Here is a 24,451-nt window from a genome sequence, read left to right on the forward strand (position 1 = left end):
CAATAACACATTTTTACAAATGAACAAAACATAGAAAAAAACAACAGTGCAAAGCATTTGGCAAAACTTTTTTCTAAAGAATTCATGACAGCGTAGTATACATAATAACCAATATACAGTAAAGTTGCTTTGTCTGATATTTCAAGTTCCTTAAGCAATGATTATAACACCACTTTCTTTGCAGGCCTTGGAATTTTCTTTAAAAAGTTTAAATAATATATGCTTACTTTACTCTCCATCCACATAATCTGAAGCAACAATATTTATTTCTATAGCACATTTTCATACAGAGGATGTAGGTCAAAGTACTTTACAAGATGTCAAAAAATAGTTACAAGAAAAGATAAAACCAAGTAAAAATTAGGTAAGAATAATAATAAATAAACTGTACAATAATAAATAACGCACACTAACATAAGATAGATATATAATTAAAAGACTATAGTCCTTAAATATAGAATTGGTTTCTAAGTCTCTAAATAAGAGTCTGATGATAAGGTCAGGTGGCAAAAAAAAAAAACCTTCAGTTAAAATGAAGTCAAAAATCTGTAGGGGTTCTGGGTATTCAACCAAAAGTAAATGTTCTTAAAAAATTCTTTTATTGCTGTTTTACGTTACATCTTGGAAGATTCAACGCTGTGGTGCACATGGTATTTTGTGGTATCTGCTTTAATTTAAACTTCACACGCAGTTTCACAGGACTTTGCTCAGGTAGTGGTGGTTCAGAATGCCATCACTGAAGAACCAGAAAAGAAACGAGAAGAATAAAGATTTATAGTGATTGCAGATTCAACGAAGAGTATGATCAATCTTAACCCAGAGAGAGTTGTGGAAATTGAGCACACACCACTTTCTTCCAAGCTACAGTGTACAGGTATACATCTGAGGAGTTCCTAAGTACTTCCATTCCAGTGAAGAGAAATATTTCCACCATCATGCTCTGAGTGACAGCCTACATTTTTACCAAAGGATCATACCAGGTATGCTGCCTGTGAGAGTTGCCTTGGAGTGTTCTTCTTAACATTAATTTATATATAGCACTTTAACATTTTCTATATTGAAGACAACCCAAGGCACTTTACAGGGACACATGAAATAAATTTTTTACATGTATTTCCTACATTTGACAGTCAGGTGAAGCTGATTCCCTCAGGGTCAAAGAGTGAGTCATAAGCAACAACTGAATTGTAAATCTTGGAGATTAAAATTTAACCCACTAACATGTAGTGATCAGTGACCTTTCAATAACATTCTTAACTTTAGTATCCCAAACACAAGCCTTCAAGGCTTAGGAACAGGAAACCTAATGTTGAAAATATATTTCCAAAGAATAAAAATGCGATGTTGTCCATTCAACAGCCCATTTTAGCAAGCTTACTTTATCCACAGCAAAACTGCAGGAACTTAGCAGTAATATGAATATGACAGGAATATATAGGACCTATAGGTGAATCCAGTCCTAGTCCATACGCACTCATACTAGAACAACTTGGAATTGTCACTCAAACTAAGAGCATATCTTTGAATTATGGAAGGAAACAGATGAAAACAAGAAAAAATGCTTCTTGTTTCATTTATACATACAAATAAAATTAGAACAGTTACTTTGTCAATTGCAAAGCACATGTGAAAAGCACTCATACTGGTTTTCAGTTTTATTATCATTGACGTGCAGATGACAGATGTATGTAAATTACTTGTCTTGGTTAAGCAAGAAATATATAAAGTGAATAAATTGTCTGTTTGTTAACTGACTAACCGAGGGTTTACTGTGATTTAAAGCTGGATGGAGTGGCCTTGTCAGAAGGCTGTTCACATGTATGATTTTTCCCACAACTGAGCCAAGCCTTAGGTGTACTGTTCAGCCTGAAAAAAATGGGATAAAGAAATGCTAAAGAAGTTATATTCTGTTTAAAATGTAATTCTAAAGGAAGGAAACCATTGAGAGTCCTGGATCCAAGGACTCTCTTTTTCCTCCCTTTGAATTTAAAGCCAAAATGCTAGATCCAGGAAGCAGCATTTACCACAGAACTACTTTGACATCTGTGAATTACAGTGTGTGTTTAAGTACAGGCAGCAATTGAAATATACACTTTTCTTTTGAGGCTGAGTGATATGATTGAGGGGAATTTCTAGAACTGTAAAACCCTGTAGTACATTACCTAAAACATTACACTTGATATGGTTTGTGATCATACCACAAAGGAATGTTGGCATTGAGACAATAGAGGATATCCTGTATGTAAGGGTTACAAAGACATGATCGTGTCAGTACCACTCCTGTAGTGGAGTATTGGAAACCAAACCGTGGACAGATGTGACATATATAAAAGTTGACAATGGAGTGCTTAGCTGTTGTGTGCTGTTTGGACTGCTCAACATTCAAAGGTTTGCCAGTGGGCCTGTCAGTGGAGCTTCCATTTTATCAATTTTAAAATATGCCACTTGAGAAACAAACCTTTAAAATATAGAAGGAAATTGAACATAATAGGAATCTCTACCTTCCCAACCCAGTGTGTTCCTCTAGTTTAATTTTTTTACCTGACCCGAACTTACTGGAAGAATCAAATTAATTACAGAAATTAAAAAGGCCACAAATAAAGGGGCTGCACTATTCACAGTTTTATATACTATCTGAACGAAAGACAAAGAATGTTTGAAAATAGATGGCTACATGTTTTAGTAGGTAGTAGGTGAAGATAGTGCAGGAGACCATCATCTTACTCAAAATAATGTCTCCCTGTCTTGTTAAGTATAAAAATCATAATAATAACACATAATAAGTGTCTATCTATCTATATCTATCTATCTATCTATCTATCTTAAAGTAAAATGCACTGTTGCCTCTTTTTAAATTCCAGTGTTTAGTCTCTTTGAGCTAATTTAGAAATAAAATCCTGTATTTTTAAATCCAGTATATGTATAATCTATATTTGGAGATATAGACTTGCTTGAAGGTTTATTTAGATAAAATATATCAGTCTCTTTCTTAAATATAAATTATACTAAAATCAGTAATGGTGTCATAGTGGTGCAGTGGTTAGCAATTCTTGCTTCAGTTTTAGTTTGTGTTTAGTTTGCAAGTTCCATTCATGTAGTGTTGTCACCAGGCAATCTGGCTTTCCTCACACATTCCAAAGACATGTGCCAAGTTCATTTTATGAGTGAGTCGGAACTGTACTACACCTTTGCAGTGGACTCGTTTTTTTCGGCAGGGTTAGTTCCTGCCTTGAGCCTGATGTTGTTCTGGCCCATGCAACAATGAACTTGAACACTAGTCAAATTCAAAATAGAAGGCATAAAATATATAAGGAAAGAAGCGTGATCTGAAATATCATCATCCACACCATATTATGTTTTACAGCTATGGACTTCAAACCAAGAGGTTGTGAGTTAAAATCCTTCTACTGACACTGCATGACCATGAGCATGTCACTTCATCTATCTCTGTATAAATTGGAAAAAAAGCAAAATAAATATAGCCTACTGTATCTCAGATGTTGTAAGTCACCTTGGATAAAATAAGTAAGCAGGATTCTGAATGGTTTCAACAAGTCATATCCAACATTTATTTGAAGAACAGCAAACAATTAAAAATGCATCATGATAGTACAAACATTTTTCTGATTTTCACAGAATAATTTCATGACTACAGACTTCACATGCAAAGTAGGTTTGTGTGATGTCTGATGTACATTTTCTACTCAAATGTATGGGTGGGACTAAACATGTATTGTCTATGAATTATGAACAGAATTAAATGTTTAAATCCAACCATGTATAGACATGTCATTCTGGTGGCTACAGTAAAATCTTACGAATGATCTGGTGTTGCACTATTTTTTTTCAGTTCCAGCATACTGGTATTCAAAGTCCAACAGTGTCAATGAAAATTTTAGCAGCAATGAGCAGAAGACATAAGCAAACCCTGCAGAGAGTGATAGTCCATCTCTTGGCACCCTCTGTCACACAACAATACTCACTCATACAGGCCCAGTCTAAGTAACCAATTATTTTCACACACATGCAGGAGGAAACCGGTACCAGAAGTAAAAGTATATGTGGATACAGTGTTTGAAGCCCCTGCCCCTTTTCCCATAATGCCCTTTCTCCCATTTTAACCTGATTAGTCACTTTTAAGCACACGTGTGCCAGTCCTTTTATTGTAAGAGACAGGAAAATCAGCCATAAGCAATGTGCCTTGTTACATTCTGCATACACCTGCAAAGGAAATACTGCCTAAGCAATGCTGGGTATATTCAAAGAGTCTCATCCCGATTTAGTATTTCCAGCACCATTTCAATTGCTGAATATTTAAAGGGTGCCACATTCACAGAAACCGCTGTGAAATGCTTCTTTTCCAAATTCAATTCAGTTAAGTTCGAACTCAGATATCGATTTGGACAAGGACTGCTTTCTGATTTTCTGATTTTGGGTATAGAAAAAATATATAACTGTCTATCAAAGCATAGAATCCAAAGGGAAGAATTTGTTATAAATCCCAGAAGCTGAAAACAATTTGAAAACAAGAGTACTGTATTACTATTTTTGTTACTGGGAGATTTTAATGCATACAGTATATATAAAATTATTATACATCTTCCTTGCTTAAAGTTTAGCATACAAAAAGAATGGTTATTTATGGTACCAAATGATCACTTCTGGTTGCTTTAAATATTTGACTCGCAAGAGGCCATTTATGGAGAAAAAATCTTTGATGTTGATATGCTATGATGTCTATTTGGTACAGAGTGCAAATTCTTTTATTTGGTTTTGGTAAGATGTGTTAGGAAAACAACATACTGTATTTGTATAGTAGAGAGGGGTATAATCATGGACAATTACTTTTTGCCAAGATTTCTAAATCCTCCTGAAGTTAAATCTAAATTTCCAGTGAGTTCCTCTTCTTCCACTAACTACCAAAAGGTCTGTGCACATCACTGAAATTATGGGGGAGAATATGCAAAGTTAACACAACTGCAGTAGAAGACCAGGATTCAGTCTCTGTACTGTGTAAATAAGAAGCAAGCACACGAACAACAACAACTGCATGATGCTCTAATTCAGTGAGTTTTTTCACAGTAACTGTACTCACAACCCATATCTGCCTTGGTGAAACAAGCACGAATAACACAGCGAATCCCCCTTGGTCAAATGAGCACACATGTATAAGCAGGGGAAGTGGGTTTGGTCTCTCTCTATTCAAAGAACGATCATTGATGAGTACAGGGAGAAGTATTGTGCAGCGATGTTGCTCACTTAGACGAGCCATTTGAGACCCACTAGTCGACCCCACAACAGTAACTCATGACCCAACAGTTGAGAAACGCTGCACTAATTGATTATAATTAGTTCGATTTTTCACAATATCTGCAGGTGCAAACACATTTCTAAAATGATTAATGCATTGATTATTCACTTTCATAATTTAGACAAAATATACCTTTCAATTAAAGTAGTCAAATGTCCCAAAAGACAAAAAAAGAATGGTCGCTTAAATGATGGTGTCAAGTAGAGGTGGTACTAATGCAGTACATTTACTCATTTACTTAACATCAAGTAAACTTATGCAAAAATGTTATTTTCAGGTAGTTTTGGCACAATACTTTGTCCTTTCACTGAATTAAATTTATAAAAACAATAGTGAACTTTTACTCCATTAAATTTCTGTCACCCTCATTATCTTTACATTTGAATTTTTCATGTTTAACCTTTTTACTTTCTTAAGCATTATTTTTTCTAAGGCAAAGAATTAGCAACACTGCCTCAAAGTCAGCTGACTTATTCTATGGACTTTCATTCATCATTTTCACCTAACTGGCAAGAGTTTTCATTTCTAGTACTGATAGCCAATGAAGAGGCTTAATTACTTTCCAATGAATTATTCTGTGATTTTTATTGACCATACTTGGCCCCTCAGTCACAGATATCCCTCTGGTAGCCAGCAAATCACAGCTTTGACCAAACTTTAAAAAACAAAAGGTGACCAAAATATGCTATCTATGCTTCTAAGATATTCAGCTAAGCAGCCACGGAGGACTGATCAAGTAGCTTGAGTGAGGACTGAAAATGAACAAAAACAACAGATATATCAAGTTTTCATCTTTGTATGGTCAAAGAAGTAGACATTTGAGCATACTGTATATGTATTCAATCATCATCTTAATTAAACACATTTGAACCTTTCCTGTGGTGTAGGTGCCTTGCAGAAGTATTCTGAAAGTAGATAGCAAACTCTGCTTGATTTCTAAATAGCTTTTCAGTGTTGGTGTTAGTTATGGAGTATCACTGACTCACTCACTCACTAACTCACAACTAACACACTACTTTTTGCAACTTGGCTCGTTGCAAAAAACTAAATGTCAATGCCAGCTATTATCTGATTTTGATGTCCTAAATTGATTGTCATTGTTAGTAGTAGAAACAGTAATAGTAGTAGTGTCTATCTATCTATCTATCTATCTATCTATCTATCTATCTATCTATCTATCTATCTATCTATCTATCTAATCAGCTAGACTAAAAAAGTATAAAAAAGACCACTGAATGTTGTGGCCAAAGTACAATAGGTAGCTATAATTTATTTAAGATACCCTTTGATGAGGGCTGTATATCAAGGACAACACTTCAAATATTCTTTCAGTTGTGTACAGGCAATGCCTTCAGAAATATTTATAAGCAATTTTAATAAAGATTGATTTCTGTAAAATGCATAAAACAATACTTAGGATTTTAATTTTTGCAGTTAATCACTCTTATAAGCTTTTCCATTTTTATTGAAGTAGAAGATTACATTTTTTGAAAATACATGATGAAAATCTTAATGTTATTATTGTTTCAGTACATTAACAGCCTAATTTGACCTGATTATTTTTATATTTTTATGTAATACATTTTTGGACAAGTACTTTTACTTGAGTGATATTTTTTGCATATAATTATACTTTTACTTCATTATAGGTTTGGGCTACTCCTCCCATCTCTGGCTATAAGTTGTTTACAAAGCAGCAAAAAAAAAAACTGCTGAAAAATGATTAAATAGTGAATTGAACATAGTCGAAAGAATATATAGCACACTTAGTAAAACAAACCTGAAATAGAGAAAACAGCTGTAAAATTATTTAAGCTTCTTAAGTATTATAAATGCCCTTAAACAGTCTTGTTTTCCCATAAATAAGCTGTATATATGAATATTTGTTGTCCTTCAGGAAAAAAATCATTAGTACCAATAGCCTACCTGCCTGTTAGTACAGTTTCTCAGCTATTCAGAGACTGCTTGCTTCATGTTGCTTTAGCTATTTTTGTAACTGTGGTAAACTGCTTTTCCAGTAAATTATGCTAACTTAGGGCATCGGAAACAGGAGAACAAATAGCCAGAGGAAGCTGGCTGAGAATAAGACAGTTGATGAACACTGCAGTAGAACAGCTCTTTGGCAAGGCAAACAAATCAAGAGGCTCAAACTAACTGTAAACATGAGTACATTCAATGCTGGGCTTTCACAGGTTATAATGAAATGACAGCCCAAGCTGTGAATCAGAAAACTAGCTTGATGTTAAAAAGACACATCAAACTCCTAAGTGCCATTTTAATGTTACATATCATTGTTCTAGGAGACTGGTTCGAATCCTGTCACAGTCAGTATATGTATGGATTTTGTATGTGATTCCTATGGCCACATAGACTTTTTTAGAGGATGCTGTTCTCCTCCTACATACTAAAGTTGTGAATATTAGGAGACTTTAAATTAGCTTTGTGTAAATGAGTATGTGGGTGAGTTTTCCCTGTAATGTAGAGTGCTCTGTTGTTCTAGTATAAAGAGGATTCTAGGGCTAAACGCAATACCAAATTCTTTGTTCCTTTTCATTATTCCTTTATGCACCAGTCAGTAAAGAGAAAGTCATCCACATAACAACCTTTACTAATTGTTAAGATTGCTTACCACATTTGAAGCTACCATGTTTTGAATGAAAACTGTGCAATGGTGAGTAGAATGTAAGAGTAAAAAAGAGAAGTACAGTACCATTTAGTCATATGAAGGGGTGAATAAAGAAAGAAATATCTGCATTCTGTAGGCTGTATTATACTAGTCTAATAGAAATCTACAGAGCTATAAGAGTACCACAATTGTAGACTTTTCCACATTTGCAAATTTGTATACATCTTTGAATGGTTACCTGGTCACTTTGTTATGGCTTATTAAATTGAATGCCATGCTACCAAGTTAAAGATACAAATAAGTTATTATTAGTGGATTTTAGCAAATGTAAAATACATTATAGTTGGATTGTATGTTAATATGGCTGTTCTTTGTCATTGTTTTTATTTTCAAAATAGGATTAGTGAAGATTATTCCAGAATGCAACATTTGACTTTCTACCCATAACCCAAATTCCTTCCTTTTGTTTTCAGAGTAACTTACTGCAATGTTTTCTAAAAGGACTTTACTCATTGCTTTTGCACAATAGTAATCTAATAGGACAATATGCTTCATTTAGCAATCAGCCAGTTCTATACGGTGCTGCCTCACCCTTAGGAGTTACATCTGGACTATGAGGCAGTAACAATGGAATCAGCAGTTGTTCCCGACTGTTGTATTGCTGTTACCTTTAGCCATGCTTACTAGTCCTGAATCATTTCAATTTTTACCTTAACTGCAGAACCTGAAATGAGTAAACTTCTCAGGCACATGTTAAAATCTCATGGAGGCCAAAGAGTCAAGTATGGTTAGCTTTTCTTCAACATAGTTTTCAGCAGATCCTGAAATCAATTATTGAGAATTATCCTCTAATAGTAAAGGTGGCTTAGAGATTTACACATAATTCCCCAGTAATGAGAGGGCAGTAATAAGAGTGGAAACACATCAAGAGAGCTCTGTTTTCTTGCTTTAACCTTCTGTTGTGTATGAAGCACATTTAATGTCTCTTGGATCTACATTTTCATATTTTGGCCCTTCATCTTCTGTAAGTGTCTGTTTCTCATCAGCACTGGGAGCACCTTGATCACTGAGGTTAATGTTTGAAGCCATGCTGCATTCCATGTGGGTTTCATATTGGTCCCCTACAGCTCCATCCCCATTCTCCATTTCTGACTTTTCCCTTGTCTCTCCACCAGAGGACATCACAGTATTTTTAAGAATGGATGTGGACATCAGAGGCCTCCTTACCTCAGTTCCTTCTTGAGAGTCCACAGAACAATCCAATTTATTTGAATGTCTAACCTGTGTTTTCTGCTTAGGCAGACCTTTGGCAGCTGAAGCAGCTAAGGCTTGTTCCCAAAGTCCAGCTCTGGCTCCAAGTTTTCTTCGGGGTGGCTTTATTATATTGTCTCCCCGTCCACTAGGTTTGGGAGAGTCTTCTTTCTGTCTTTGTAGGCTGCCCAGTCTCCTCAAAACTGATTGAACTGGCCCTTCCATGCTTGAGTCAGAGGAGGCTTTGGACTGACGCACAGCTTTTCCTAATGTCACATAGACAGTTGAGATTTTTTCTAAATTGCTTTTTTGTACAGAAACTGTGTTTTCTGCAGCTTGATGTGGCAGAGCATTTCTTTTGGCATTTGACATTGTCCTTCTCCTACCACTTTGGGCTTCTCCACTGCCCCCAATGGACGCTGATTTTGATTCTTTATCTGGGTCTGTTTTATTTAGATTGGCATCTGGCATCTCAGCATCCTCATAATGATGATTATCCTCAGTTGAAGATGGTTCTTCCCCCTCTAATGAAGAAGTGTTGGACTGGATAGTTGAAAGCTTTGAGGTCACCCATAACATTTTTGATGTGCGAAGAATATTAAACATTTCTGTAGCTGAACCGCGACGCTCCTCTGGTCCGAACTTGGTGCCTTCCGCAAAGCTCACCGAAGGCCTCTTGGACTTGGCAATGCTGGAGGTTCGGGGAATAGGGAAGGCCTGAGAAACATCCTCAGCATTGAAGGAGGAAACATCTGGAAAGATGTTACACTTAGAAGCCATTTCCTGGAACTCTGCACCATCACCTGAAAACAAATATAGCAGGTCTTGTCAAGGTGCCACATTGTAAAAAATAGCCTGGTTAATAGTTTAGAACCATGAAAGATTCATCTGTTTAGAAAAATGGTAGAAGAGGATTTGCTTACTGGTATTGACAAGTCTTAGACAAGCCAAAAAAATAAGTTTTCATATTATAATAATAATTATAATCACTTCTGATCCTTTAAAGAACTTGTAAAGTAGTAACCAAAAACATGGAGTGACCAGACAATACAATAGCAAAATTATTGGCTTCTAACGGATTCTGCTTTACCCCTCGTGGTTACCTTCTTTGGGTGGAATGCAGTAGACAGGACCTTCCTCGTCTGTTTCAAATGATGAGAATGAGTTCTCAGATACCCAGCCGGCAGAAGGAGGTTCGATAAAGCTGTGGTTAAAGGTCACATCAGCATCATGATGAGCCACTGTTGAGAAAGCAGTAGTAACATCTATTTATTATTCTAGCATGGATCAATAAGGAAAAGACTATGGATTAAGCTTATTATTTTTGAGTGATTCCATTTAATTCTGATTTCAAGCACACTATGTAGAAATTATGATATGCATGTGTAATATTAAATGACGTGATTATTTTGGGGCCTCATGTTTGCACAGTAGGATAGCCAGATTAGATCTCTAAGCTGAATGCTGTGTGAAAATGAGAGAATCCCCCTTGTATGGTTAAGTATACCAGCTTTCACCCATATAATCTGAAGACATATTGATTTAATAGAAACTAAAACGTTCTTAGGCGGTTGATACATAATTTTCTTTTTCCGAAGAAGTGTCTTGTTCCACCAGTCTCTTTTTGGATTGGCTTACCAAATAATTCTCTCCTTAGGTGAAGTGAAAAGGCTGTTAATTGAAATCTGAACTTTTTTAAACAGCGTTGTCAAATAGAGAGAATAAAATAGTGTCAGGAAAAAAAAATAAAATGTGAGCTGTACCTGTGACCCGAGGCCATGTTGAAGACCCCAGAACAAAGCAGGGAATGGCTGAGCTTAAATTAGCTATAACACAGATAACGTGGTGCTTCATGCGAGTCATTGGACCAGCATCACTAATGGCCGACCTGCAAATCATAAAGAAACATGAGAGAGGGTTGACAGTTTCAAAATAATAGCTGTTTTGTGATCACTGCATTGAAGGTGCACAACATACAGGCTGAAGGGCAACTCTTCCCTGTCCAGAAAATTTTCAGGCCCAAGAGCAAAACAAAAACTATATCTCATTTTTTAATTGTCATAAATCTGTACTCAAAACTATTTTAAATCACATACTCATGCATGTTTTGAGCCTTCAAAAATCTGAAGAAGACTGGTTCATCTTCAAAAGAAGCTGTGTGTCCTTGATCTACATTATATAAATGATATGCATTGCTACACTCATTTTTACACTCATTTTAGGGATTTTGTTCTTCTTCTGGAATTCATAGGACCATACTCAGAAATTACAATAAATGGCCCAAGGTTTACTCCTTTGAACAAAGCCTGACTCTTGAAATTAAAATATCAAGTCCATACTTAATCACAAATCATTAAGTCTATTATAATTTATTATTATTAACTCATTGTAACGCAATGGCTTAAAATAATAAAATATGCATAAAATAATAATTTTAAAAGTACTTCTCCTCCTCTTTCAAAGTACTTACAGTATTTTCCTCTATTTCCTATGTATATTCTGTTTAACTTTTTAATTTTGTAGGCGCTTCCCAGTGTTTATCATTTAATTCAGCTGCGTCATATTGCATTTTGCATTGGCATAAGCTCACTTGTTCTGTGTTTCAATATAGACCTTTTCAGGGACTACGCTTTCCTAGCATAACTGAAATGAATGCCTCTGGAGTTAATAGGCCCAGTGTGAGCAAGTGAGAGTCTGCAAGGATGACCCCTGTGATAAAGTGCACTCAGTGATTCTGGCACAGAATATGTTAAGCCAAGACCCTGTATTGTAACAAGCAGGCACAGAAAATTAATGGATGAATGAATTGCAACTTGTTACTTGTCTTCTTTTGTACTTTATTAGGTACATTGAGATGGTTTATAAGGGCGGCATGGTGGGTAGCACTGCTGCCTCGCAATTAGGAGACCCGGGTTTGCTTCCTAGGTCCTCCCTGTGTGGGTTTCCTCTGGGTACTCCAGTTTCCTCCCACAGTCCAAAGATATGCAGGTTAGATGCATTGGTGATTCTAAATTGTCCCTAGTGTGTGCTTGGTATGTGTGTGCACCCTGCAGTGGACTGACACCCTGCCTGGGTTTTTTTTTCTTGCCTTGTGCCCTGTGTTGTCTGGGATTGGCTCCAGCATACCCCCGTGACCCTGTAGTTAGGATATGGATGGATGGAAAATGGATGGATAGAGATGGTTTATTCTATAGAAAGCTCTAATTCAAAATGATTAATATCATGAAGAATAGGATCACAGAGATCTTAATTTTTCACACTCTGGTTAGAAAACACACAATTTTCATCAGTATCCTTTAAGAACGTCTCTCCTGTACATGTGCTTTGTAATTTGGAGACATTTTAAATAAATTTAACTATGTACAAATTTAGACTGTGCTGAAACCAATTGACTTGGTGCTAACATAAAATCCACAACAGAACAGTTATTTAAACAAAAAAGCAGTGAATGACACACAGATGACATGTACCCAGACCACCTGATTTGAAGCTTATTCACTGTTGCTTACTTGACCACTAGTTTTACATCTCTTGGCTTTCAATACAGTACAGACTTAAAACAAGTTGCTGCACCTGTCTTTTGTATCGTTCAGATTGCTTCCACAGCAGCAGCAGCAGCAGATGACTGCCAAGAGCACCAGCAAAAGAGGGACAAGAATGGCAATGATGAGGACTTCATGTCTCCCTAAAGCTGAGAAACAGACATTTTCAGTTTTCTTTCATACAATCTTCAGGGCTTACTTCAAAACTATAGAAGGTTCTAAGTATGCTATGATTTTATTATTATGTCAATGTGCAAGGCAGAAAAGGGAGTAAAAAAACACTTAATATAAAAGCTCAAGGCAATCTCAAAGATTGATGGCACTATAGAAAAGGTATCACACACCCCCAGAAGGCATAAACAAATAGAGTTAACACACAAAAAAGAAACTATTTTTCAGCACATTTACCAGATATGCTTAAACATCTTCTATGCTTGAAGGTGTTTTTTTTTAATGTGCCTATGCTTAATTTGCCAGTCTGTGTTATGACCACCTTCTTTCTGATGGATAATAAATACTACATAGAATGACAAAATCCAAAAAGAAGACCAACAATATATGAAAACTAAAATTTGGCATTTTGCGCAGCAAAGATGGAACAGCACACAGCTGAATTATTGCATATTTTCTTTAACAGCATTTTACAATATGTGACTCCAAATTGGAAAACTCTGCTTCACCATATAATAGTTTCTACCACTACCATTTTCTAAAATATAGTAGAAATGATTGAGTAAGTAACAAAATTGATCTGCGGTGAATATTACATATTCCCTGTTTTTTTTGTGTAGCTCAGTTGGCTGATATGATATGCATGCAGAAAAAGTCTCTGTTAGAGGTGTTATATATTGCGCATGTATGTTACGAAAAAATGTATCTTTTGTAGTATTAGTCAACCTCACAAAATCTGTTATCTACTATATATATTAATCTTCAAGGTCACTATATCACCATTAAGAGCTAAGAATTATATATTTGATTCCCTGGAAGATAGTTGGCAGTTATCGAGAAACCCCAGAGGATGACAATGTATTATGGACAAACCAGTTATAGTGCCTGACAGTCTTGTTGGGGACTCCCCATACAGCCACTACTAACATACATGCATCCATGTGGCAGCTGAGCACTCACCAGCATCACAGACTCCAGTGACTGGATGGCAAGTACCACTCCTGCAGAGGCAAGGAGATGAGCAATTCTGGCCATGGAATCCAACTGGACAAGTAGTGTTGCAGCTGCAAGAGAAAGAATAGGAGTGAATTCATAGAAGATCAAGTCTAGAGGAAGTGCTACAAGAAGGCTGATTATCCACAAGAAGGCAGTGATTATGTTCAGCTTACTTTGTATTTTGCATCTTACAGATTGCATTGGCATAGTTTTTCAATCAACATTTCTTTTGCTCAATTTACTATCTGAAGTGAAGCGGTGTGAATCAGATTAAGCAACTAACAGAGTTTCTAACAAATGATGCACATCTCTTTGTAACTTGCAGCCTTGTGGGTTTTCAGTGAATGCTTTTTGAGTGTGTGTGGAACTTTAATTTTTATTACCTGTCTCCCTGATATCCTGAGTCACAAATGCAGTGTCCAGTCACTGAATCACAGCTTCCGTGGTAACATGGTTGACACTGAAAGCGGCAGAGGTTTCCATAGCTTCCAGCTGGACATGGGGAATCACACCTATAAAGAGGCAAGAAAGGTAGCCAGAGTAATGTATTAGACTGAGCACTAGATTATAAATTATTAAATCACCACATCTCATGTATTTTGTGATCCCATTCAAGTAGCTTAACCTGTATGTGCTCTAACTGTAAAAAATGAAAACAATTGTAATCCATCTTGATCCTGTAAGTCACCACGAGTGAAGGAAATAAATAATTAGAAAAATGAGAAGGGACTATTCAGACCATTTAAATTGTGTGTTAAATTGTCCCAATACCTCTGCTAGGTACTTTTTAAAAGATTTGAATGGTGTATGGTGGACGGCCGGGACCCATGACACTGAATCCGGAGGAACAGCCATGGGAGTCTTATTACTTCCCCCAAAACACTTGGTGGCAGCCCCCCTGGGTTGCATCGAGCCACAATCATTGAACTTCGGAGCTCAGCCCTGTTGGGCTCCGTGACCACCGCCAGGGGGAGCTGCATGGCTTCCTGAGACCATGTGGGCTGTGATGCAGCCACACCCGGAAGTGCAGCCTGAATTAGGTCAATCATCACCTGGAGCACTTTCGGGTGGGCTATAAGAGGAGCCAGCAGCCACTACTCTGGGCACCAGAGTCAGGAGGAGGAGGAGGACAAAGCTGTCTGGGAGGAGTGGAGGAAGAAGTATTTTGTTACATTTACTTTGGTGTGCTTGTGCAGGACTGTGTTAGAGTTGAGGGATACGGGGAAGACATGGCCCCAGCTGAAGAAAATAAAGTCTTTTTGTTTGATTTTTTACATGTGCCTCCTTTGTCAGCCTATATAGCGCCTTTCACAGGTGTCAAAAATATCTGCCAAATAAATATTCAAAAAGTGTTGTTGTATGAACATTAATTTTATTAATACTGAAAAAGCCAAATAATGCATTTAATTTCTAAGCAACTTGAATGAGTTTTTGTCACATGAAGTATTATATGTTTACATGATATCTGCTAGCTTATTGTTTTCCATCTGTTACCTTGGTCCAGACCAGCCAGGGTTACAGTGCAAGCATGTCCCAGTCTTGCGATTACAGACTTCACTGCCACGGCACCGACACACTCCATTGCAGTTTTCTCCATATCGACCCGCAGGACAAAGCTGATTACAGAGGGTACCATTCCAGCCCAGTTCACAGGCCACACAAGAGCCAGTCTTAGGGTCACAAGGCTTGTGATGTTTGCAGTACCCACACCTGTGAAGGGAAGACAAGACCTTATTTTGACATTTACAGAGGTTGGTCATGATGAGCTTTGGGCTTTGACATACTACACCATATCACATAAGACAACTGTTGAGCAGCCCAGCCTCTGGAATTCAACATGGTCATAATGACACCCTCGCATTTATCACATACTATGCACTGTCAAACTGGATGGCAGCCCAAACATCAGTTCATTGCAGGTCTTATAGTAAAAGATACACTGTTGGTGCAGTTCAGTGTTAAATAGTAGTAAAACTGAAAAACTTACGTTACTGTATTTGTGCATGTTTTGAGAATATCTCTACTTGTGTATAACATTTTCAGACTACTTTCATTTTTACTTCTCTACACTTTCAAACACAAATGGTTACTTTTACTCCAATATATTTTACTAGGAACATTCTTTACAGCAATGTTATACTTAATTTTGTAAATTGCTTCAGTAAAATTTGAGTATGCGGATAATTTGGGACAATTTTCAGATGCATGCCGTTGGCACTACTAGTCAATCATCTATGCAGTTGTTCCAAGTAAACCGCATCACAGATGACAGAACAGGGCTGAGGTGGATATTGGTGATAATCCACAAGTTGCAACGAGCTTTACATGAGCAATCACGTGCTGTAGTTTGCTGACCTTCTCGTGTGTGTTGCTTACGTCTCCTCACATTATGGCTCCAAAACAGTTCAAGATCTAGTTGGAAAAGTCCAAGAAAAACTGAAAGGCTGTTCCTTTGAATATGAAATTAGATATGATAAACTTTTATGTAGTTCAGTGTTATTGGAACAAATCAAGGAGTCATTTTTGGGGAATGCCGAAAATGTTTTCCATTTAAATTAATTTTAATTAGGAGTTGGTGTTCCGAAAATTCAGTTTATGAAGGGGTTTTGAGAAAAGGATTAGCTCCTTGTAAAGTGGGGGAGGCCTGCACACCTTTTATTTTGTACCCTCCCCACTGAATTACGATACAGTTATTAAGATGTCCACTCACACTGAATATCACTTGTTGAAGTTGTAGTTACTTGGTTTATACTTTGTGATTGTAATTCGGCTTACACAATAGGAAGGTAGTCTCAGTTTAAGTTTGTAAGATCTACTTCTGAATATATATATAAAACAAGAAGAGATTCTGCATTTACTTGTACTTTTCATACTTAAGAATACTTAATATCAGATACTTTTAAATTTGAATATTTTTCTCAAGGGCAAATTTCACATTTACTTCTGTACGTTTCCAGAAAGGCATCTCTACTTTTACTCAAGTATGGCTATTGGGTACTTTATTTGATACTGGTGCAGCTGCATGTTGTCTAATTTTATTATTATTTAAAACTAGAACACATCAAGCTATTTTAAATGGTTAACAATCTGACTAGTTATTTTATTGACTTACTTCATTTTACAGCCGCTCCCATAAAAGCCAGCCTGACAGGGCTCACTGCAGGTAGGACTCTTGTACCCTGGTTCACAGAGGCATTCACCACTTCTGGGGTCACAGTTTCCATTTTGGCAGCTACAAGATCGCTCACAGGATGGCCCCCATGTGCCCGGCTTGCAGTGGCATATTCCTGTCTCTTGGTGGCAGGATGAGTGAACGCACATACACTTCAGTGCACAGTTGGCACCCCAGAAACCTGGTGAGCAATTGCACTTCCCAGTGATAAGGTCACACTTGGAGCTATCAAGACTGCACTTGCATTGCTGTTTACAATTCAGCCCCCACCAGCCTGGTTTGCAGATGCATTGTCCTGTAAGGGGGTCACAGGCAGCATTATTTCCACATTTGCATGTCTCTTGACAGTTGGGTCCCCAGCGATTTGAATTGCAAGTACATTGACCTGTTACAGGGTCACATTGTCCATGTGGATGACATGAGCAGACCTTCTTGCATTCAGAACCCCAGAACTGGGGAGGACAACCTGTCATGGGAAGAATATGAAAAGAGAAACTAAATTAGCCCATCAATGCTGAATCCTGCTTAAAATTAAGCATATTTTAAATGAATTCTCAGTGATGCTTTCTGCTTTAATAGTTTTGTTGTTGGTCATATTTTAAACAGAATAATGTATGCTTCACATCATAAATATCACAGTATTGTGCCAGCACGAAAAGTGGAACATTGAGCACATATTGAAACTGTGACTGAACACAATAAGTAGCTCCATATTAAATATGAATATTCAGACAACACTTCCTGTCAGTTCCTAACCATCTAATACAGGTATTTGAAAAATAATGTCACATCAAAATTTGAAGGACACCAAGGTGGCATTGTAAACTGTAAATTCAATAAGTTTCTGGCTTTGCCCAGCCCAGTACCAACCTTCATGCCCTTATGATGCTCATGATTAACCTCAACTTTGACATCAAGGCCATTTGTTAGCATCAAGGATGTGATGGTGCTTTATCTTATGTTTGAATTCAGTGGAGGAATTCTGACAACCACACATCATGGAACAAACATCATAAAAAGAGTAAAAAAAAGGTCAGCAGTTAGATCTGTCAAAATAATCTGCCAGACTGCTGTAGACAACCTATGAGTGTACTGATCAGTGTTGCTGACATGTTAGCCACTTAAAACACTCATATACACACTATGTGATCTGTTGACTTAGGGTGGAGTTTATCATTATTATGATTTACTGTATGAGCAGAACATTTGAGATTTATAGTACAGTAGTTTCTGTTAAACTCTAACAGTTATGCTGTTCTCACAAGAGGCACTGTGTGGGTCACTGAGCTTGGCAATGCAACACATTCAGGAAAAGGAGGAGCTTATAGTGAAATTCTCACGGAGTCTAAAGATACTTTCTAACTTTATACATGTTCTTAATCATCATCAAAGAACATACCTAAGAATGTTAGCGAGGATTTCAGAAAACTCATTTGAATATGTATCGAGAAATGAACAATTTACTGAGATCTCAAGTAAACTGTACATGCACAATGAGCAGGCGCATAATTTGAACACAGGACACTGGATTAATGAAGCAACAGCATGAACTTAATACCAGCACCCTCTCTGTACAGTTAGTGTATTTAAAACAAATCAGCTTATTCTGGAGACTTTAGCTTGCTGATCACATTACAACTAGGTTAACGTAATTCTCTCTTCCTTCCTGGCTTCCCACTCAGATGCCATGATCAAGCTTCTGAAAGATCAGTATACTTACTTGTTTCACAGTTGGCTCCAAAGAATCCTGGCTTACAAAGGCAGAACCCTGGATTTACACACATTTCATTTACAGAACAGGATTGGGGTCCTTCACACAGTGCTAAGGACAAACAGATATCCTTATTAGTAGAAAAAGAGAACCTTATTGGTTGATCACAGATTCAATACATCAGAATCAAAAACCAGAATAACTTTATTAAATCCTGAAGGAAATTACTTATGTTACATCTGTACAAAAAGCACAAGTAACATCCATTGTCCAACCCGCTATATCCTAACTACAAGGTCACGGGGGTCTGCTGAAGCCAATCCCAGCCAACACAGGGCACAAGGCAGGAAACAAACCCCAGGCCAGATGCACACACTAGGGACAATTTAGAATCGCCAATGCACCTAACCTGCATGTCTTTGGACTCTGGGAGGAAACTGGAGCACCCGGAGGAAACCCACGCAGACACGGGGAGAACATGCAAACTCCACGCAGGGAGGGCCTGGGAAGCGAACCCAGGTCTCCTAACTGCAAGGCAGCAGTGCTACCACTGTGTCACCGTGCTGCCACAAGTAACATGAAGAGCAAATATAAAAAATAAGCATGTACAATAAATTTGAATATAAATATTAAAATAAACTACAATACATTATCTTTCACTATGCTTTACAGGTGTACAATGAGATAAATATAAATACTTCACATCTGAATCTGTGTGTGTGTATATTGTAATTTTCCATTTGACCGGGATTCCACACAAACCTAACAACAACACATTGAAAGGAATCTCAAGGCTTTTTTTTTCGTCTCAATTTTAAGATCCTAATTCATGGTGACCCTTCACCAGGAGGCTATGTGCGTCTGAACATTGACGTATGCATCTGTATCCTCTTATTGTTAAACAGGATTACATATGTGGTGATTTATCTTCATTAAAGTCAACCTAAGACAAAGGCAATAACTTTGGAGAGGCATATAGTATTTCCATATTTTGTATATTTTTTGGAACTTCTTTTCTAGGCCATGCTGAAGGATAGGACAGGTACACATGCTGAATATACATAAGCATGCTGCAGACTTGCATATGGTTCAATACTTTAAGGTCAGGACAGGGAAAAAATAATACTTGAGAAAAGTGTGGGAGATGCAGTTCTTAGATACAGGATATTTTATATAACAGTTTGGAAAGAAGTGAGAAGCAATATGTTGGAAGACATAGACAAGATGTAGTATTTTATTATACAGGTAGGGCATTATTGTTGGGCTGTACAAAAGATATATTTTAAGATATAATGAAGGCAAAATACTAAGAGACATAGGTGCAATAAACTGATATGTAGGTGAGATCAAATTTTATAGGTCAGATGCATATTATAACACTTAAAGAGGCACAAACAAAAATACTATTTTGGGGGCCTAATGTGGCTATAGGTTTTTGTTCCAAACAGTTTCACAATCAGGGAGCCATTTTACCTCTAACTGACCTCATTTAATTTCTTGTCTTGTTCTGCACTTAGAAAACCACAGTACTGTACTGTGATTTTACATTTGTAAGACATTTACAAATATTTGCATTTTTGCAATAGTTTTAAATACTTAACACTCTTTTGTTGTTTTCCATATAATTTGCCTTTTTCTAAGTAGTTTGCCCCTTTAGTTGTATCCTAATAAAGAAAAATTAACAACAAGCAGAGCAGACACCTCAGCAAATGGCACAGAATGTTAGAAGGCTACAACGACTTCAGTGTCAGAATCACTCATGGATTCATCTGTAAATAATGGATTAAATAACCAGAACATCTAAAATAACAATTACATTTATTATGACGATGATAATCTTAAAAACCAAGGTAAAAAAGCAATTAAATTATCACATGTAATATACATAAATCATTGGTACATTCTAATAAAAATTTCCAGCTGTAGTCTGACCCAAAAACATACAAACTAGGAAATAATTTATTTAGGCAAGCTGGAAGTTGGTTGGAGCAAGAGCCGGCCAGCCACATGGGGTCCCCAGGACTGAGTTTGAGAGCCACTGACTAAACAGAAGCAAGTGAACCATAATACAGTATTACTAGCCATGCTTTCCTGTCAAAGACAGGAAATAGAATAAATAATATTGCTCCTGCACCTTTCCTTGGTATCTTCATAAGCCTCAACCTCTCTCACCCCTTGTGTAGCTGTAGTTTTCCCCCTGCACCTCTCCTCAGTATTCTTGTGTGATTCAACCTCTTTTGCCCTCCATGCACCCTCAGTGTTCCTCCTGCTCTTTCCTCGATATCTTTATGTGTTTCAGCCTCTGTTGCCTCTCTTGATTGTGTTCATGTGCAGCCTGCTCCTCAGACTCTGTCATTTCAAGACACCTTGCTCTCCTCCTTGACTACCACCAATGGTAAATGGGCCCCCATTACCAGCTGTGAAAACAGCATTCATATTCTTGCACATACTACCTGTCTTTAAAGGTGACTTTAGTATTTACAGACCAAATGTCAGAAATTAGTTGTTTTTGCTTTTTTTTAAGGTGCAAACAGGATCTGAACTTCTTACCCATAAAGTTATCATCAACTACCACTGAGCAACCACAGCCAAACTGACCAATCAGAGCAAAGCCAAACTGACCAATCAGATTTTTGGATGAACTGGTCTCTCTCAAACAAACACACACACAGACAGAATAGTTTTATTAAACAATATAGATATACTGTAGATTATTGGATATAGGTAAGGCACAATAATTTGGGACACACAAGAGATGTAATATTTTCTGGTGTAAGTCAAAGATAACATTCTGTACATGGGTGATCTGTGAATAAACTCAGAATGGAGTGAATTACTGAGGGTTTGGAAGAGGCCATGGTAAAATCTGAGTTATGTTATTGGATGAATTAAGCAGGTTTTTCATACAGACTAGGATGGGAATGTGGTATAATATGAACATGAGGGAATTACTCTATAGCACAAAACATTTGTGCATAATAAAGGTTGAAACAAAACTTTTTTTTTCAAGATAAAAAACAAACAAAATCAGAAGTGGTGTACAGTACTCACGGACACTGCAGTTGTTCCCCTGACGTTTCCATCCAGGACAGCAAACAAAATGTGATGGGTTTCTGTTAGATGGAAAATTTTACATTTTTAATAGTAGATTACAATTCATGGAAAGCAAAACTGGGGTATAATGTGGGAAACAAATAAAGAGTTGTAAAAGCAGGACTGCATGCAAAGGACTACAAACAGCAACAATGAAATAACATATGTCACAAATGTGACATTACAAAAAAAAGTTTGACATCAAGAGTCCACAGATCAGTTACGATTAAGATACAGAAATTCTCTGATAAAATTGAGACAATCTAAAAAAAAATTACCTAAACATTTTCTCTTAGCTAAAAGTTATTGACCGCATTTATCACAGGGGTCGATTAGTCAGTTTTCAGGGAGTATAGCTCCTTTAGCATGGAGTATGATAACAAAATGTATTTAATGAAACAAACTACAAAGCAACACAAGATTACATTTTTATTTTACATGAAAATGTACACTGAAGACAGGTCAGGGAAGATCACAACTCTGGAGTCCTGGGCACGAGCCATTCATTCATATTCTGTTTGGAGTCTGAGTGTTCTCCCAGTTTCTAGGCAAGTTTTTCTCTAGGTACTACAATTTGGCTTCCACACCCCAAAGACTTGTGCATAAGATTATTAGGATATCTCTGAAATGGCCCAATGTGAGAATGTATTTGTATGCATATTCCACAACACAGTAGTATCCAATCTATTAATCAGATGGACAAATAAAGTGCAAGGATGGGTCACCGAGACAAAGGCTCACAAAAAGCTTTCACTCTGTGAAAAAGAATGCTGCTGTGAAACTTGTAATGGACACCATACTTTAAAAAGGCCATTCAACATCCCATGCCACCACCAATAAGTTACAACTATGATGCCTCTTTGAAATAACTCACTGAGGAACACATCAAATCCCTGGAGGAAAGCATCACATCTCCACACCTAGGCTACTCTTCAGACATCCCTTTGACCCTTTGAACTGAGCTCCTGATCTGACCAAATGTTCATACCACACCAAAACACATAATGGGGCATTCTATCACTAAGCTGTCTAACTCAAAATAACATTCATAGAAGTTAATAGGTGGAGGTCCAAAGTTATTTGTCTGTTAAAATAATGTGAGCAGACCCCTGTGACCTTGTAGTTAGGATATAGCGAGTTGGATAATGGATGGATGGATGGAATAATGTGATGAAATTGGTGCTCTTTATAAATGTATTTGTGCCCATTCATTCCAAAACGGTGGTAGGATTTGCACCACTTACAGACATATTAGGAATCAAAGATAACATTTATAACATTAGAATATAAAAGTATGAACTTGTGCCTAGAGTGCAAAGATGACCACATGCATAGATGGATCTCAATTGTTTGGAGCAGCCCTATTAATGGGAAGGAAACCGCTCCTCATATTTTCATCATTGCTAAATCTCCTCCTGCCCTGCCATCATACCAGACAAAACGGTGCACCCTACCTTTTATCCCGACAAACATTTTTCTCTTTTATATCCAGGATCTGGGAATGGCAGAACATCAACAAGTAGGACAAAAACAGGCCTTTTAAAATCAAGTCCATTCCGAGCTGTGATGCCAATCCAGTACAATCAGACTTTGTTTGTTTTGTTGGGCTTCTTCTTGAGGCTCCAATAAATTCTCCACCCCTGCCTTGAATTCTCAAGTTACTGGATGCCTGATAGGCTGCCTGCATGATTTTCTCAGCCCACTGGCTTCCTCACCACTCTTCCTGGGGAAGCGGAGGCCACTTCCTTCTATTGAAAGAAGGACAAGACATTATGGGATGTTGTTAGGCAATGCTCTTCTCAGCATTAAGGATTATATTTATTCAAGGGGGCCCATTAATCACCACACCTGCATTTGTGAAGAAAATCAAGGCTCTGCAGACTTTGCTTTTATCGTAAAAGGGCGTTAAGAAATGCATGATTATGTCATCCCCACAGCCTTAAAGAACTTGCGTTCAACATCTCAAGATGCATTCAGGTATACCTTCATTTCGAAATTCTAGGCACTAGGCTGTTTGAAATAAAGATGGTCAGTGTCAGTCACCAGGAATGGTGATTCTGAGTGTCAGATGCTTTTAAAAATTCAACAATAAAATGTGAGATTGGGTGTCTGGTCAGAATAAGCAATTGGATTGCTAATAGAACCAACATACGGAAGTACAGATTAGTGTAGCTGTCTCACATTCTACAGTTCCAGGGACCAGAACTCTATTCCTAGTCCAGTCTGCCAGAAATGTAAGTTCTGCTTGTGTCAATGCGGTTTTACGCCAGGGACTTCCAACTTGTTAGGTAAAATGGTGGCTCTGAATTAACTCAGTATCCCATCAAGTGTTAATTACTGCCTCGTGCCCATTAGTGACACTGGCTGTAACCCTGCGATGGCATGAAAATGGATGGATGGCATTCTTGCAGGCCAAAATTAAATAATCAATGGTAAGATTAGTCATTTTCAGATTGAATTTAAAATTACTTAAAAATCAAACAGGACTACAGATTGATTTTATATAGATAAACTTGTATTCTTTGAAAAGTCTTTTTAAAATACACCTATTATATTTTATATATTTTTATATTTTCTC

The 24,451-nt window shown here is 37.2% G+C and overlaps 1 protein-coding gene across 1 annotated transcript; it reads right to left on the reverse strand.

Annotated features, from left to right (window-relative positions):
* Positions 1-408: 408 nt before the first annotated feature.
* Positions 409-23,512, reverse strand: scarf1 (scavenger receptor class F, member 1). The gene is made up of 11 exons (XM_039757078.1): positions 23,328-23,512; positions 21,832-21,893; positions 18,790-18,891; positions 17,010-17,535; positions 15,392-15,607; positions 14,281-14,409; positions 13,862-13,965; positions 12,762-12,879; positions 10,952-11,076; positions 10,292-10,429; positions 409-9,991 (listed from the first exon to the last, which is right to left on the reverse strand). The coding sequence occupies exons 1-11, from the start codon at positions 23,426-23,428 to the stop codon at positions 8,886-8,888; spliced, it is 2,727 nt and encodes a 908-aa protein (XP_039613012.1). The 5' UTR covers positions 23,429-23,512; the 3' UTR covers positions 409-8,885.
* Between the last annotated feature and the right edge of the window lie 939 nt (positions 23,513-24,451).

Source organism: Polypterus senegalus, chromosome 6 (genome assembly GCF_016835505.1).
Source record: "Polypterus senegalus isolate Bchr_013 chromosome 6, ASM1683550v1, whole genome shotgun sequence".
In the NCBI taxonomy this organism is placed as follows: domain Eukaryota; kingdom Metazoa; phylum Chordata; class Cladistia; order Polypteriformes; family Polypteridae; genus Polypterus; species Polypterus senegalus.

Excerpts from the sequence above, each read along its gene's own strand:
- scarf1 (XM_039757078.1), bottom strand. The coding sequence starts at position 23,428 with ATGGACTTGATTTTAAAAGGCCTGTTTTTGTCCTACTTGTTGATGTTC. Across the intron at positions 14,410-15,391 it reads CCTGGCTGGTCTGGACCAAG|GTGTGATTCCCCATGTCCAG; the intron begins GTAACAGATGGA and ends GCCTCTTTATAG. Across the intron at positions 9,992-10,291 it reads CTGCATTCCACCCAAAGAAG|GTGATGGTGCAGAGTTCCAG; the intron begins GTAACCACGAGG and ends ATTTGTTTTCAG.